The 17403-nt window shown below is 51.6% G+C and overlaps 1 protein-coding gene across 1 annotated transcript in view; it reads right to left on the bottom strand.

Annotated features, from left to right (window-relative positions):
- LOC119390437 (zinc finger protein 260) overlaps positions 1-4796 on the bottom strand; it is a 35439-nt gene extending 30643 nt beyond the window's left edge. Inside the window, exon 1 of the mRNA XM_037658059.2 lies at positions 2264-4796. Coding sequence (XP_037513987.1) covers positions 2266-3918 — 1653 coding nt within the window. The 5' untranslated portion in view covers positions 3919-4796 and the 3' untranslated portion in view covers positions 2264-2265. The remainder of the gene's footprint in view (positions 1-2263) is intronic.
- Between the last annotated feature and the right edge of the window lie 12607 nt (positions 4797-17403).

Below are 17403 nucleotides of genomic sequence, written 5' to 3'. Positions count from 1 at the left end.
CCACAGCACTTCAGGCAACCACACCCACGGCTGCATTCATGATGCAAGTTGGCTGCATGAGCACTACATACGATTTGATTGAGTGTCCCTTAATATGTGCTAGTGTGGCATGTGGTGTCAGAGCAGAGCTAAAGTGCTAGTGCTATAACGCATACTCGTGAAGACGAGGCACTATCGGGGGATATCATCTAGGGTTTGTTGAAAAAGAGGACATAGGAGAAAAATAAAAAATGCCTGCACGGTACACACAGCACACTGACAGTACAAGCTGGAGGGGTGGCCTCCAAAGACCCCGTCAAGCCATCTGAGGATGCTTACCGCAAGTACCAAGCACAGAAAAGTAGTTGGTTAACAAGCCCTCTTATCGAAACACAGTCAGGTGCACCTTGTGATCTGCAAAGCATGTTTCGAAGGACATGCAGTGTGGCACTAAGGGTGCTGTGTAGTTTTATTAACACAAGGTAAAGACAATACCATGGAAGATTGTGCATAGCTATTGAGGCTAGGAAAGCGCCCGTGCACAATGCACTATGATGAAGATTGGCATAGACCTTTGCAATGAGTGGGCAGCTTTAAAGCACACACATTGCGCAATTCTCGTAGCACGACACGTGGTGCAGCGCTAAACAACTGCAGAGTAATGTGTGCCTCTATGTAGCTGCAGACGACTCCTCATATTGTAGAAGGCTGCTGTACATAATTGCAGCTAGGCCCCGTTTAATAGGGGAGCAGCATTAGAGCACCCACACATTTCACATGGCGGATACCTGGTGGGATACTACGCAACTGCAATGCAACATGCGCACCTATTTAGAGGTACACGCGAGTCTTGCCATGACAGGAGGTCGACAATGACGAAGTGTGGCACAAACTGTAGCAAAGAGCCAGAATGTGCCCACACGTTATGCAATTCACATCGCGCGGCACCTGGTGTGATACTACGCAACTGCAACATAACGTTCACCGCTAAATAGTGCACATGTGGCACACGCGTGATAGGGTGCCTCTGAATGTGCTTTTTCGGTGCAACTTGCAAGCACTGATGCAGCTCATTGGTAAAACAGATTGCCATGCAGAGTATTCAGGTTTGATCCCGGTGGGTGCTGCGCTATATATTATTTTTCTCATTATGGCCAATAGATGGTAGCCTCATACTTCATTATGCAAAATGCGAGAGATGTGCAAGTGAATACTCCATAACCTGCATCCCACGAGCTCTCACCATAAAAGTATACGAGCGCAGAGTTAGAAGACCAGAGCTTGCCATGCTAGGCCGGCACAGTCATGAAACAGACCAAGAAACTGTCAAGTAAATGCAGTCGCCATAAGTCACTAATGTTCTTGCCCTTGGCACATACCACAATTTATCAGCTCACTTTCACGGGCGCCCATCAGTGGAGCAACAAGCACATGCAACCTCACACTCCGAATACCATGTTTCAATCACCAAGCGTCGTATAGCACATCATTGTTGCCAGACAGTCGCATTTTTCCCCGCCCCACAGTGTTAGCACACAGATTGACTGCATTGTGAGTAGTACTAAGCAGGAAAACACAACTAACTTAAAAATGGCTTCACTGCCACTTTAGTACCGCCACTGCACATACGACATCACGTACAAGCTATCTACGGGAATACGAGCACCAAATTTCCACGCAGCTACAACAAACAAGTATTAGAGCATAAAAAGGTAAGCTGCCATAGGTAACATCTGACAGATGAAGAAATAAATGCAGGTAAGACATTTTTGTGCAAGTTATATTTGCTTACAAACTGACATATAGAAGTCTGCACAGATTTTATATTGCCAAGACAGATGTCACACGTGCACCGATTCTACAGAACATAACCTGTGCACAAATCTGGGCACAACGGTTGCAACCAGCTCATAAGAGACCCAAGATACGATAATCAGGAAAATTGTGTAAAACTGCAGTGACCAAGGTGTCACAAGAGCAATACAAGATACCACATATGGGGTCAGCTGTGGCTTAATTGATTACGTAAAATAACAAGCACTCAAGCCCGACTATAAAAGGCGCTTTGCACTCTACACAAGAGGGACAAAACCAGTAATCAATGCCACATCCTACGGGCTCTCGGCAGAAGAATTCAATAGCCAGCTGAAGTTACGGGGACAACACTCGTCCAATGACATAAATAAAGAGGAAACACCCTTAACGCTTTTTGCTTGCTTATATGTAGACTTAAGCTTGGTAATGTCTATGCATCCATGCTGCATTCCAGGCACGGCATACTCACCCTCAGAGGGCGGAGAGGACGGCACCTCCAGGCACGACGACGGTGGGCTTGTCTCCCCCGGCCGGAGGTGCGCCACCGAGGGCGCACATGGCCGAGGAGCCGCTGCTGGGTCCGGCCCCCTGCGGCGGGGGTGGAGCCGCCGCCCCGCTAGGCAACATGCCCTTTAGGCCCCCCATGCTCTGGATGCTGGCCTGGATGTTGGTCAGGCTGCGAGGTGGCACCATGGTGGGCGGCGGAGAACCGGGTGACGAGGCCTGGCCAGGCTGCTGCTGTTGCTGCTGACCGGCCTGTTGTTGGGCCTGTTGTGCTTGGGCCTGGGCCTGTGCCTGCTGCTGCTGGGCCTGCGCCTGGGCGGCCTGTGCCGCCTGGGACGTGCCCAGAGCCAGGTGGCTCGGCCCCAGCGTCAGGTGGCTGGGGTGGTTCCCTGCTGGCCCCGTGGCGCCGTTCTTGGGCACGTGGGTGGCCATGTGGCATTCGAGGCTCGACTTCATTACGAACGACTTGCCGCACATGCCGCAGAAGTAGGGCTTGTCGAGGGACGGCGGACGCAGATGAATCTTCATGTGGGTCTTCATATTGCCCTTCTGGGTGAACCCCTTGCCGCAGATTTGGCAGGTGTGAAGCTTCTCGCCCGAGTGGGAACGCATGTGAGTCTTCATATTGCCCTTCTGGGTGAACCCCTTGCCGCAGACCTCGCAGGCGTACGGCTTGCGGCCCATGTGGCTGTTCATGTGGTACTCGAGGCTGAGCTTCTGCGAGAAGCTCTTGTGGCACACCTCGCAGGCAAAGGGCTTGACGCCCTCGTGGGCCATCACGTGGGTCTTGAGGTTGCCCTTGAGGGTGAACCGCTTGCCGCACACCTCGCACGCATACGGCTTTTCCCCGTAGTGGGTCGCCAAATGAGTCTTCATATTGCCCTTCTGGGTGAATCCGCGCCCGCAGATCTCGCAGCGGAACGGCCGGGCCCCCGTGTGCGAGTTCATGTGTGTCTTGAGGTTGCCCTTCTGCGTGAACCGCTTGCCGCACACCTCGCACCCGAAGGGCTTCTCGCCCAGGTGCAGCGTGTGGTGGTAGTCCAAGCTCGACCTCTGAGTGAATCCCTTGCCGCACACGTCGCAGTTGTACGGTTTCTCACCAGAATGACAGTACATATGACTCTTCAGATTCCCTTTCTGCGTGAAGACTCTTCCACATATTTCGCACGGAAACTCGCCCCGCTTGGCGGGCGCCTTGGGCTGTGGCTGAGCGGCTGCGGCGGAGTGGGGCTGGGGGCCCGGCTGGGGACCCCCCGTCTGTTGCTGCTGCTGCTGCTGGGGCGGCGGAGGGCCCGGCTGCTGCTGCTGCTGCTGGTGCGGCACCGGGCTGCTCTGCGTGCTCACACTGTGCACGCTGTTGGCCGCAGCCGCGGCGGCGGCGGCCGCGGCCGAGACCGCGTGCGAGCCGCTGTGGTGTGCGCCGCCGGCGTTGGCCACGCAGAGCGCGTTCGGAGGAGGGCCCGGGGCGGACGATGCATTGGCGCTGTTCTCCCTGGGGCCACTTTCGCCGTACAGCATAGACTCCTTCTCCAAATTGTAGAAGTTGAACAGCCGGTGGGCTGACGTGAAGAGCGGGATCTGGGTGGGCAGCCCCGATGAGAAACCGAAGGTTGGGTCCATTGTTTACATCTTGCCGCGAACGGCTACTCGAGCGACGGCCCCGGCCCGGCCGAGACAAAGGGCGAGCGGCCGCGCAGCGACTCGGCGGCTAGCACAGTCCACGAAAAGGGCCGCCCGGGCGCTACTGGGCCTTCCATCAACCCCGGCGCGGCCAGAGCCTCACCAGAAATCGTCCATGGAGCGCCGTTTGAAAAAAGGGCGCCCCGTACGAGACGCGATCAAACAAACAAATTTCAAGCGGAAACAATAAAAAGAACCTGCTCATTTCGCTGGGCCGCCTCGACGATCCGCCGCTCTCCCTGCACCGCCGGCGTCCGAGTTGGCCCGGTGGTGCCCAGAAATAACTTCGCCAAGACCCGTTACCCCTAAAAATTTGCCCTAATGCTGTCAGCTGTCAAGAAAGGAAAGCCGAATGGAGCCTGGAAAAAATGGCCTTCTGGTGGCCGAAAGCAAACACATACAAAAAGAAAAAAACATAGCCAATTTTTTTCAAACACTCTTCGCGACCTGATCGGGTCGGCCGCAAAACTCGCCCAGCGCGAGCTTAGGCGGCTCGCACGCGCGTTAAACGCCAATAATTACTTTTTTGTATTTTTCGAAAAAGAAAAAAAAAACCAAGGTGGTCCGTTAAAAAACAAGATGGCTCACTGCCGCTGGCTTCTTTTTTTAGGGCTCCAACTTCATCGTGCGCTGCACTTGGACGCTGCCCGGACTCTCCATCACCTCCTTCGCGTTCAACGAAGTTTCGCGCTGGACTCGACGCAAAGACAAAAACTATTCACGCACGTCCATCCGAGAACAAAGAAAAAAACGCAATATGCGATGTCAACGATCCATTTGATCGGCGCCAGGGTTGCCAGTTATTTTTGCGGGCGGCGGCGGAAGAGAGAAAAAAAAGAGCGTGTCTTTGTTGTTGCCAGACCCGAAAGAACAGCGAGCGCCGCTTTTACCGCGCGAAAGCAAGAGCAAAAGAGTGTTGGCTCTGTGGACTCGCGTCTCCCGCGGCGCGGGTCCGTACAAGTTTTGTGTTGGCGCGGGAGAAATGGCAGCAATTAAGAGCGCTCGCGAAAAAGCGAGACAAAAACGCATTTTTTGACGAAAAACGACGAATTCGCGTGTTTAGGCCGGCCGGCGAAAGATGGCACGGCCTGTACGGCACGGGATTGGGAAGGAGGGGACGTGGTCGAGGAATGAAAGGAACGGAGGCGGCAAGAAAAAAAATGTGGAGAGATCTCTATTTCTGGCGAGGAGGAAAGAAACCCCGCCTGTGCTCGCCGCATGGGATGCAGGGCCCTTGAAAAAGAGAGAGCGAGGGTGCGAAGGATTTGCGCGAACGAAATAGCTGAAAGTCTCGAGCCGCTGGTGGCATCGACGTGGGCAATCTCGGATTGAGCGGCTTACCGAGGCGCCGTCACCGCGCTGACAGACACCGGCGCCTGCGGGCGCTCGAAAGAACGGGTGGGGTTTGGAGCGCCTTGCATTTGATGGCCCGGGATGAAAATCGAACGAAGAGCACGAGTGAATAACCTTTGAGGTGGACTCAATCAGCAGGCGCTGGTTATATTATCTATAACAGCCACGAGATGCATTGAGGTGCTGCTTCGCAGATGAAGCTCATGTAAGAAACGAGGAAGAGGAGGTGTGATTGTAGGGGAGGGAATCTCATGGGACAGTGCGGTACGTTTTCGAGAGATAACCACCGGTACAAATGCATCAATATCCATTATTGGTGCTTGTAATGAATGCTCAAGGCTCCGTACGTTTTGGAAGCACGAGCTGACGGTATAATATATCTGAGCCACACATCATGATCATATATATCTGCGTAAGAGACACGCAATTACCATGGATGTAGTCAGGACGAGGGTGGGGGCGTTCAACTACACATCCTCGCTCACATGATTTACAGTTCGTATGTGTATATAATTACACATGCATGCGCACATTAAACAAACGCGCATAAAAGAGGATTGGAACATCTACACAAGCTTCCCGCCTCCTAAATAAAATGCTGGCAGGACTTTGGTGATTACGTACGAGCTTCTACCAGGAACGCATGTATTTGCTCCTTGTACGATTACTTCACTGCGGCGCACCACAGGCGCCCATGTGACAGCGGCAGTGATGCTGGATATGCTCAGGTCGCCGCGGTCACGCTGTCGCGGGAGAGCGGTTTTTGTGCTTCCCATCCAAGGGGTCTGCGCACTAAAATATCGATCGCAAAGCCATGCAGATATATTTTGCGCCCGCTGCTGTGGTGCCAAATGGCGCCGCACTCTTGACCGGACGTGTTTTTCCCGCGCTAGCTGTAGCGGCACACGACGCGCGCCACGTGCTTACTTACATAAGCAGATATGCACAAGCTAAGAGAGGGGCGCGTAAAAAGATAAAATGGCGCTCGCAGCGAGACGCGCGCGCTTTCTGCGACCGTACCGCCACCGCGCGGTCACTGAGCGCGACGATGCGAGCCGCAGAGTTCGTTGCCCCGGTTTGGGCGCCAAATGCAAAATACGGTCGCCCGCGCACGATACTGCGCCGTCGTGGTGTTACGTAAACACCACAGGAAAACCAAAACGGGCGCAGGCGAAGAAAACGCCGCCACAGAAGCTGCTTCGCGTTCGCTCTGTGCAAGCGTCAGTCATACTGTAGCGATGAATAGAGAACGCATATCGCCCAATCGTTGCGTGGCATATCGTTACAGAAATTATGGTGTCAAACAACGATACGATTGCTAAGCGCAGGGTGTTCTTGCGTTTCACCCCCTTTGAAATGCGGCTGCCGAAACTGCAAATCGAACCCACTTCGATCGAACAGCAGCACAGCACCTGCAAGCTGTCGCAGCTCTTTCCGTAAAGCATGGTATCTTGTCGAGCTAGTGAGAAGTAAAAGGTGTTATACCCGGTAAGAATCTCGGTGAAAGATGCGGGTGGACCGGTATCACGCATGTATTAAAGTTGTGCAGTCATTTTAATGGCGAGGAGGTCAGGGCTAATGAGCAGTCATCACATTAATTCCGGACAGGTGTTCTTGCACGTATGCACTCTCCTTCATTTTTCTTGAACGTTTGCGAAAAGGCAGCCAAGCTACTGCACTGACACGTACTAACAGTATACCAGTATCAGCTCTCGTTCCTGTGGAATTTAGCGCAGCGCGAACAATGAGCCGTACTCTTTTATCATTTTGTGCCAATAACAAAAACAAAGCGCGTGAGCGATGTCTGTGTAATAGATTTCTACATACCGAGAACAGCTGCTCTATTCGACTGGTGCGAGGATCAAACGTGTACGACAAATAAGCGACCACTGCAGGAAAGATGAAACTCTTTTCGAAAGGAGCATGCGTAGTGAAGATTACGACTTGCGGTATTGTTTCCAATTTTGCGACATTTATTTTAAGAACAATTGGCACTGTGTTTATACGATGTTTATGCGGTGTATGTGTATACTGGATCTCTGAAAATTTCACGGCTTGTACGGCTTGCACGCAGTTTCGACTGCGATCGAGCAGATATGGTAGGAACTTGTCTATGTGACTCACCTAAGCCGGGGAAGCAATCCAGAATTCGAATCGGGCTGCAGGCCAGCCAGGCAAGACTAGGCCAGGAAGGCAGCATGGGACGGGCAGGCAGACAGGATAGGCCGGGCAGGCACGATGGGACAGACAGGCAAACCAGGCAAGCGGCCATCAGCGCATTCTTGTAACCTCTTGAGTTATGGCCACTGAAAATATATACGTGCAGTATTGGCGGATTTCACAGTGCACGGTCTTGGACACGCTGCTTTAGCTTCGAAGTACTCCAATATAAGAAAAAAGGACCCGGCACTGCCAGTTCATTTCAATCCTTTTTCCGAGTTCTATTTTCGCACTCTCAGTCTACGCATGTTCAGAAAGCATATATCGCTCGCAGGATTGTAATTGTCAGTCCTGCAAAGCAGGGGCGTAGCCAGAAATTTTTTTCGGGGGGGGGGGGGGGGGTGTCAATCATACTTTATGTATGGTCGTGCGTTCGTGTGTATGAGTGCGTGCATATTTACGCAAGCAAAATTGAAAATTTTCGGAGAGGGGGGGATTCGAACCCCCCCCCCCCCCCTTGGCTATGCCCCTGCTACAAAACACTCTTTAATAAAGCAATGGCGTGAAAGGCACTTTCTACGTATTCTGGTCACGCGTACATGCTCAAAACAAGCGGCACAAACCGAAACAGAGCTGGCTGATGCAATGCGCAGCAAATTTTATTTTCTGAACTCTACAACTATGGAATGCGTAGAAGCGCCGGCAAATTATTTAATTACGCACTTGCCAACCGGCGGCAGGAGGATAGTTCCCCGGCGACTATCTGGCCCCCACACTGAAAGCCAGAAAGCCGACCAGGGAACTATCCACATATATACCGGCCGGAGTCCATCACCTCGACAGCCTGCAAGATTATGGAGGTCATCGCTCTGGCTCACCTCCAATGGGTTACCCTCGTCACGGTCTTCCGGGCTAAAGAGCCGACGGGTTTCCGGCGCAGATTGCGCACTGTGTACTGAGTCAATCGCCGATGATGTGTCCACCCTGGAAGACGCCAATGCCACCAGCAAAACGCGGTCCTCGTCATCCTCATCGACATAAAAGGATCCTTCGACGATCTGCCCAATGCGGTGATCGAGCAGGCCTTTGACCTCATGGGGATCAGTGGCAACCTGCGGCCTTCTTATGCATTTCACCAGTTAGACCAAAAAGCCACGTTGACAAACCTGCGGCACTTCCTGGCGGGGCGGTCCCTCAGAGTGCGAGTAGGCCAAACGCAGAACTCTCCACGTCCCGCGGCGGCAGTCCTCGAGGGTACACCTGCCCTTTCCTCAGCCCTTCCCTCTTCAATCTGGCCGACAGTCACCCAGCCGGTCGTCTCTGTCCACAAGACGGAAGACGCTGATTTGGTGCTAAACTTCGGGTGGATCGTGTCCGGATTCCCTGGCGCACGGTGGTGACGTACCTTGCACTAGATCGCATAATGAAGGTAGTGTGGCGGAAACTGGCCCGTGGGAACGGCTGAACCACCAATTAAGACCTGTGGTTGCGCGCTGCTGCGGGTGACCCTCTCGGTACTGTCTCCAGAAATTGGTGCTACAGCCTCGTCGTGCTCTTCGGGTGTCATCTGGTGTTCCATGGATGCCCCAAGACGCAGCCACCTGTGCTGAGGTCAGTGCCTTGCCCCCGAAGATGACCTTCCCGCAGAAGGGGCTCCAGCATCACAGATCCTTCTGCACTAGGCCCTGCAGACGGCCGTTCCCTGATGTTTCGCCTTGAGTTCCGGTCACTATCTCACACGGGGAGGCTGCGCTGGGAGGTGATCGGCAGTCCGCAGGCCAATGCAGTACAGCTACTCCACCGCAGCGGCCATCCGGTTCCTGTCTTTACCGAGTTCCCAGGAGTCTCCATGTGTGCTTTCAGGCAGCTGTCGCCTCTCTGCTGTACGATAGCCATGTCAGACATCACCAAGTGCTTATATATAGCTCTGGTGGCGCCAGAGAACGACTCCTCGACAGCGGCCTGTAAGGCCCCTGCTGTGCGGAAGAGCAAGATGCACCGCCTGCCAGCGCACGCAAGCTGGACCGCAGCGGAAGTCACCCACTTGGCCACCGACCTGCTAGTGAAGCTCACTGGAATAGCGGTAGCCATCTACTACGACTCAAAGGCCGTGCTGATGCCTCCACAGCGACACTAAATGGACAGCATTGGCGTTGCCCTCCTAGCAGCGAGGCTGGCTTCTCCGCAGGACGCGGCCGTGTTCCTCCACTGGCTGCCCGCCCACGTCGGAGCCCTAGAAAAGGAAAAGGCCTACGGCCTCGCTGAGAGTGTGCACCACACCAACGCATCTCAGCACTGCTACTACGGCCGGGAACTTCACACGACATCGCCTGCGTCGTCACCTCCGGGTATGCCATCCCGACAGGCAGGGGGGCCCAGGAGTCACCGAGGTCAGATTGTGGGGATTAAGGTGCGCGCGAACCCTCTGCACGAGGTTCGCCTTTTCTGCTGTCCAAGTCGTCTCCCGTTTCTCCCGCGGCACGTGGCAAGCAGGCCAAGGAGAGCACCATGAACCAGATCTCGATGATGGTTGTGTGCGCGGTCTCGATCGCCGCGGTACTTCGCATGACCCGAAGTGCGCGCGCGCGGGATACGGCTGCGGTCCCTTCTCTTCTAGTGACCGTAATACGGCCTCTCTCTTTCTCCCCGGACCGCCATCGGGGCCTGGCACTCTCCAGCTTGTTCTTCCTGCAGTAAGCCGGAGACCTTGGAAAATCCGCTGCTTGTCAGCGTCACGCACGACGGGCAGATAAGGCAGCTCCGGCTGGCCTAGGCTCCCTGGGCAGCTAGGCCCGTAGCCAGAAATCTATTCCGGGGGAGGGGGGGGGGGGGGCTCGGGAAAAACACATATTTTCATTATTTATTTTCGGTAAAACGCCCCCCCCCCCTCCGTCAAAATTTCGGTGGAGAGGGGACCGGATACCTAGCCCTACCCCCGCCCCCCGTCCCCTCTAGCTACGGGCCTGTCCCTGGGACTTCTGAGTGCCAGACAGGAAGATCTCTGTCCAAGGAACCACCAAGACCCCACACTGCAGAGCCTCATCGAGTTCCTGGATTCGACGCCGCGGGGCTTACGACTACATTGCAAGGCAGCGTTGCCGGACCTCCTGCTGCCGACGTACTTCTAGTCCTACACTTACGCGCGGCCTGAGCAACCAGCACAGCCATGCCAGCAGCACTTCCCACTCAAGGACCCCGCTCCCGTGGCCGCTAAGCGCCCGATCGCACACACATACTCTCTCTCTCTCATCCTTACCTGCCCTTCCCCAACAACGCTGAGCCGTGCTACCGCAAGGGTTGCGGAAAATATTGCCACTTGGTTCCATAAAAACCACTTCGCTTTCCATCTCATTCTCCCCTCGCCGCCGCGGAGGCGAACTTGGGTGGCCCTGAAACAGGAACAATCAGCACGAGAACGCGTTTGAACTTTGAACCGCGTGTTCTCGTATAGCAGCCTCCGGCCGAGTGTAGGCGGGCTGTTTTCACCTTCAAGCGTGTTTGAGGGGTCACATCACCGAAAAAGCCGGCTCGACGGAACCACTTTTAAAGGGACACTAAAGGCAAATAACAATTTGAAAGCTCAATGTATGACAACGTCTAAAACGGCAATATTATCAACAGCATTGCCCTACTCACCGAGAAATTAAGCTAAATGTATCACACAATGAGCGCCACGAGCGGCACATTTTCAAAATGATCCCGATGACGTATGAGAGTCTGCCTACAATTAATCATTATTAATCAAACTAGCAGCAATAAAAAAAGAACCTTCCGTGCATCAAGAGACGTAATAAAATGCTGTTTGTTCGTTTCTGTTTGATCCATGGAAAAAAGAACCTCTTTGGCGTTGCCATGGAGAACGGCGCGCGTGGTCCAAAGGTTCCGTTTTCGCCGAACTGCGCTTCGCCCGGCGCCCTGCTTCACTCACGCGGTCGCGTCTCAGTGGTAGTTTCGGTATCGCGTACTGCCGCGTGTGTTTTGCGCGCTCGTGAAAGTCGCTCTGACAGAAAGTTCGACAAAATGCCGCATGCATGTGGTGTTGCCGGATGCCCGAATGGTGCACGCCGCCGCGCAGTAAAGGCGGGCAACGTTGGGCACGGCAGCAGTGACGTGTGACTGATTTCACGAGGGTGATTTGAAGTGTGCTAACGCGATGCGGACCACTAACACGTGATTTTATTTCAAAATAAGCACTTCCTTGGCATAAAAGTAGCACTACGAGGTTTCTGGAACGCTATTTCAACAATCAACGTCGACTTAATATTTGCCTTTGGTGTCCCTTTAAGCATTAAAATTTGCAATGTCCACGCGCGAGGTAAACCAACATGGCGGGTCGGAAGAGGTCCGTGTTCTGAGCACGTTTTGACAAATGTGTGACACTATATATGCTTCCTTCATTATGCGACATCGTGATCCACATTGAAATTGATTTGCAATTACGAACCTAATCAAGGGCAAGTGAGTACTAAAGTGAGTACTAGAGTTACTGGATATGCTACCTTTAGGTAGCAGAGTTGCGCATTTGTCTTCCAAACGCCGCTTGCAACCATGCATTGGGGAGGAGCTGACGCTCGGACCAATTTCGGTATTTTTCGACGCCGCCGCTGCAGCGAACTGAATTAACACTAGACATCGATAGTCAATATTTATTACCAGTCTTCGATACGCCATACATGTTAATTGGCGGCACGGTAGGCATGTCGCCTGCACAAACGGAGTGCGACTTCACCGCGTAGCTGTGGTTGATAGCCAGACCTATGCGCAACTCTGGTAGCTAAAGGTAGCATATACAGTAACTCTAGTGAGTACTAATTCGCAGCGCCACCATTCATGTGGTGGCGAAGACGACGAAGCTAGGTCAGCACTTTGTGTAATTTCATCCAAACTACTAAACGTACACCGTTTTAATCGTGACTTCAACTATTCGTAAATAAAAATGCGCTAAAATCTAACAAATTTATTCGAAATTTTTCTGATCAGATTAATACGGTAGTCTGGTCTACTAGCGAAATCACATAGTAATGTAATTGCAGTATTTATTTCATATATTACCTAATATTCCCTTTTTAAAAGTGTTTTTATGATTCAACATTGTTCGAATCAACTTCTAAATTTTAAACTACAATTTCTTGGCCAAACCCCCAGAGTGGGTATGTGTCGTAGTGTTGAAGGCAAAACAAACAAACAAACGATCCGCGAGCATCGAACGTGTCTTCGTTCCCTACTGCAATAATCGAGCCGCTCGCGTTCGCGGATGCCGCTTCGGTTTTCCCATAAATAAATGTGGCGATGACACACACCGTCGGCCACTGTCACGTCACTGCCTATCAAATGAACAGCGGCTATAGATTATTTCCCATGGTTTCTTGAAATGTGTCACATGCGGACTTCAAGGAGGAAGAGTGTAGAAACGCACCGTCCATGCCGTGCGCGGCGCTTGTCGCTCGCAAAAACAAAGTGCTTCAAGCTTTAATAAGGACTTCTAATTATCTTTCGACAATTCGTGGAGCTATTAAACACGAAAGACTTCTTCGTACACTTGAATATAACGTTAGGATTCATTTGGTTTATCGGAAGCATTACCCTCCTGACGGAAATCATTCACTGGCGTCCGCAACAATTATTCTTCATCAATTTGCACACACACGCTCTACTTTTATATCACTTTCGTACAGAGTTACACGCTGAGAGATAATGTATTGCAGTGATCGTGCTATGTAAGTAATATTCATTAACAAAAACTGCCTGCAGGGTATGCGATGATGTCGGACAGGAACAGCATCATTGGTACAAAATATATTTATATAGCTGTCCTCTAACAATACCAGGCCGTGTCTTTTTTGCGGCGCAATCGTACTCAAGTAATGGATGACCAACTTACCCAGAATATGCGTCTCTCAAAGTAGAACGCGTTTTGAAGTAGATGTGTCGTACCGATGGATGGAGATCATACCGTCACTGGTGGCGACCGTGCACGTTGAGGTGACCCACGGGCGCGCTGACGAAATCAGTTGAGGCTTCGTGAAACTTTTACTGCGCATGTGCAAGAAAACAAGCTTTCCAACCAAGTAGCCTCGGCCACACAGCAGCAGAACAAGCTATATCCTTATTAGATTCCTTTAGCAAGTTACGGGTACCGATCCTCCTTTCCCGGTAGTTGTACTTTTGCCGCTCCTTTGATGGCACTCCAATACCACAAAAGCTTCTCAAAATTTACTGTGGGGTTGTCACGCCTCACTGTTGCCTGTCAGCCTACGCATTGTTAACGAGGAACCTGTCGTTCGGGAGTCATTGGAACTGGGAGCGGCTTAAGCACAACGAGTGGGAAAGGAGGAGCGCTGCCGTACTGCCTTGCCGTATTTGCGTACCGTGTTTCCGATACTTGCTGAAAGATTCTACTTTTTTTGGGGGGGTTATTTAACGCTCCCCTGCATTTCCTATATACATAGACGATTTTCCGCAGCGGCGCACGGGCGCTGCCATGTTCGATTCGTGATCGTAATTGGCCTTCCCCCAGCCATTTGCCCCAGCCAACGCATTAGGCCAGTGAAGTGGCCGTACCCCACAAACTGGTTGCAGCAGGGTGTAAGCAAGTCACATGCTTGCGCAGCAAAACATAGTTCTACATGCAATCGCCTCAAAGTTGAAAACGTTGAGACATTTGCGTTTGTATCGTACGTAACGCCACAACGATAAGCGATATGTTTAATCTACTTCGTATTTATGGTCTATGCCTTTAATTGTTGTATTAGCAACCGCCAGTAGCTGGGGTTAGCAGCACCCATGCAGACGCGACAGCCCGCTTCAATCCGAACTCGCGCTTAATTGCTACTCGCCCACTGTCCTCACAGCAATAAATAAATGGCAAAATCGGCCATAACTTTCTGTCAGCTCACGCTGGAGAAAAAGCGTCAGGTATGCTTTGTCTTTATTATTGCGATCAGCTGTGTTTATTTGGCCATGCCTGCTAAGCCTCGTCTCCGGAAATATGAGAATGAATCTTGGAAACACTGCAAAATACGACGAGTACATTTCTCTTGAAGCTTCAGGACGAGAATATAAAGCAAATAAATGCGTAGGTTTTGAACTTACGGGCCACACAGCGCAGGACGACGACGTGATCAATTCGAGGCGGAAAGGAACTACATCCACAGGTGCCGCCATGTTTACTTTTCCGGCGCTGCCATCTGCTCGCTTTTACTCGCGTGCGCGCAGACGCTATGGGAACGCCGAGGAGACGACGCGACGCGGATGGAGACATATTGAGCAGCGCTGCCAAAGGCCACGGCAGGGGGACGGCCACGGTGTGGTGGCGCCATCTAGTTTTGATTGAACAAACCAGCTGCGGAAAATCGTCTATACATAGTTTTCATTGACGTTTCATTGAGGCAAGAAGGGAAAAATCTAGGGACTTCAACCCAGCGCAGAACCTGTCTGTGACGTCATGTGAAAACCATGTATATTTCGTTTCTTCCTTTCTCTCAGCGCACGATAGAGCTTACAGTGAGACGACACACTCACTTTTCAGTCACATAGGAGGGGGGGGGTGGCAAATTCCTAGTCACCTATAGGAGGGGGGGGCAAAGTCTACCCCTTATTCTGACTTAATTGGGGGGGGGGGGCGGTGCGATCAACCTTTGCCTAGAGTTACTGTATATGCTACCTTTACCTAAAGGTAGCAACTATACCTTTGCCCTCACTGAAGGGGGACCCTGCACACGCCTATGTAAGGGAGCGCAACCCAGCGTCGTTGGCAGAAGGGGAAAGGTGTGTGAAAGAAGATACCCGTCACTGACCAGTGGATCAGACGAAGCTCTTGATTGCCGCTTCAGTATCGCCGGCGTTGGCCGCCAGGGGATACCAAGAAAACAAGACGCTCGCAGAGCACATCGACACGACCAAGTGTGTCCCTTTCTGCGCACCTTTTCAACGGAGGTTCCCTGGGTGCGGCCATAATCGCCTCTGGGTTGTGGTAAATATGCGTGACCCTCCCCACAGCATGCACTGCAGGGCCTTGCTGAACCAGAGTCCGGATCCGAGCTAGTTGGTAAAGGGACATGTTGAAACTGTGGTAAGCGCGCCGATACAAGGATAACGAAAACTAAGCCACAGAGCGCTACTTCCAACTAATATTTAATGCGAGACAAGCACGCCATATATGTAGTTTCTTCGCTCATTACGTGGTAACAGCGCATGCTTGAGAACAAAGGCTACGACAAGAACTTTTCTCTCTTACGTTCGCACGGAAACAGGGAGACGAAGCAAAAATGATGTGAAGATAGTTTTGCTGGTTTCAGAGTCTGGTTTCATCTCGTTAACTAAGGGGCAGCATCGCCAAGCGTTCGGCAGTGACTTTTAGAGAGTAAGGAGGGTAACGAACTAATAATAACATATGATGGCGCCCTTGAGAGCCACTCGACCGTATGTGGGAAAAATTCCAAACAAATTGTGTATCCGACGGTCGAAACCAGTAATCAAAATGGACTCATAGTTGTATTAGATATCTACTAGAACGTTCTGGTAAATTTACAGTGCCGACCCGCAGCACGCTTAGTTTCCAAGATACTGGAAAAAAAGTTTGCCCATGATACATACAAACGCACACACGAACATACATCAATTACGGTTGACCCCCCCCCCCTCGAAAAAAAAATTTCTGCCTACCTCCCTGCTTCCTTAGTCCTGTGTGCAACGACTCAGCTCGTCAAGACGTATTTTTGGGCTAGTTGGTTGGTTGATACCTGCAGTAAAACAGCGTCGCGCAGGTTTACCCCCCCCCCCCTTCAGGTTTACCCCCCCCCCCCTTCCGATTGGTCGAGACCAAGATACAACATGCTTCACAATGGGATGAAAATGAAGTGATCACGTGCTTCCCACAGTGGCCTGCCTTTGGTCCCTGGCTTTCCGGCAGTAAAAACGAGAAGTCAGCAGTTCTTGGAGCGCGACATCAGGGGCTTTCGGCCGCCATTATCGTCGAAAAAATTGGGGGACGCTTAAGCTTCGCCTTTAAGAGTTGAACGCGATAGCGATATGCAGCCCCATCCTCATCGTGCTCTGTTTCGCTTGTCATTATGTTCAGTCGCCCGGTCTCACGCACACGCACACACACTCGACATACCTATAGTAAAGGTCCGCCCTCTTCAACAGCACTTTTATGACAGCAGTGTGCCCTTTGTAATGGGTGGCATGCTTTAAACCAGCAGCAATTACGCGCATCATACTTTTTCGAAGTTGCGATGCACCCGCTATGTGTTTGTTATTGAGTGAAAAAACTTTATTTCCCTTTTTAAGAAAGGGGAGGAGCCGGAGGGGAGAGAGGGAGGTCTGGGAATACGCGCAGTATAATGTGTGTGTCTTTTGTAATGGGTGGCCGGCTTTAAACCACCAACTCGTTATGCAGTTCATATGGTGTGACGCCCGATGGTAATATACGCTTGTACCCCGTTATACTGCAATATTACATCTCGTACTGTGACAGGACACGTATGTTTGTGAAGCATTAAAGTTAATTTCAGCCCAGTTCCAAGCAATAATGGGTATGCACAGTTTATGGAAAACTCGCATGTTAGACAGGCATGCGGAACCCATGGTATCATCACGGTTGCATTTCATTCAAATGGTTCTTCAGCTAAAAGACTTTTATCAACAATTTGAGTTTCAGCCGGACTGGTATCCACTCTTCATGAAAAAAGGACTTCTGTGTAACGCTTGTACGCTGGTATAGAGGCCGCCTTGAGTATTTTGTTTGCTATGTATGCTAACTACGCACATTTGTAATAAATACCACACAAAAAAAAAACAATGGAGTTGCTCTGTGGTAGAACACCTGCTTGCCACGCAGACGGCCTGGGTTCGATTCTTACTGGAACCTCATACTCTTTTTCATTATTATTTTCTTTGCATCTTTCTCGA

This window comes from Rhipicephalus sanguineus, chromosome 4 (genome assembly GCF_013339695.2).
Source record: "Rhipicephalus sanguineus isolate Rsan-2018 chromosome 4, BIME_Rsan_1.4, whole genome shotgun sequence".
NCBI lineage: Eukaryota > Metazoa > Arthropoda > Arachnida > Ixodida > Ixodidae > Rhipicephalus > Rhipicephalus sanguineus.
The sequence above is the reverse complement of the archived record's forward strand: the minus strand, read 5'-3'. Positions and strand labels throughout refer to the sequence as shown.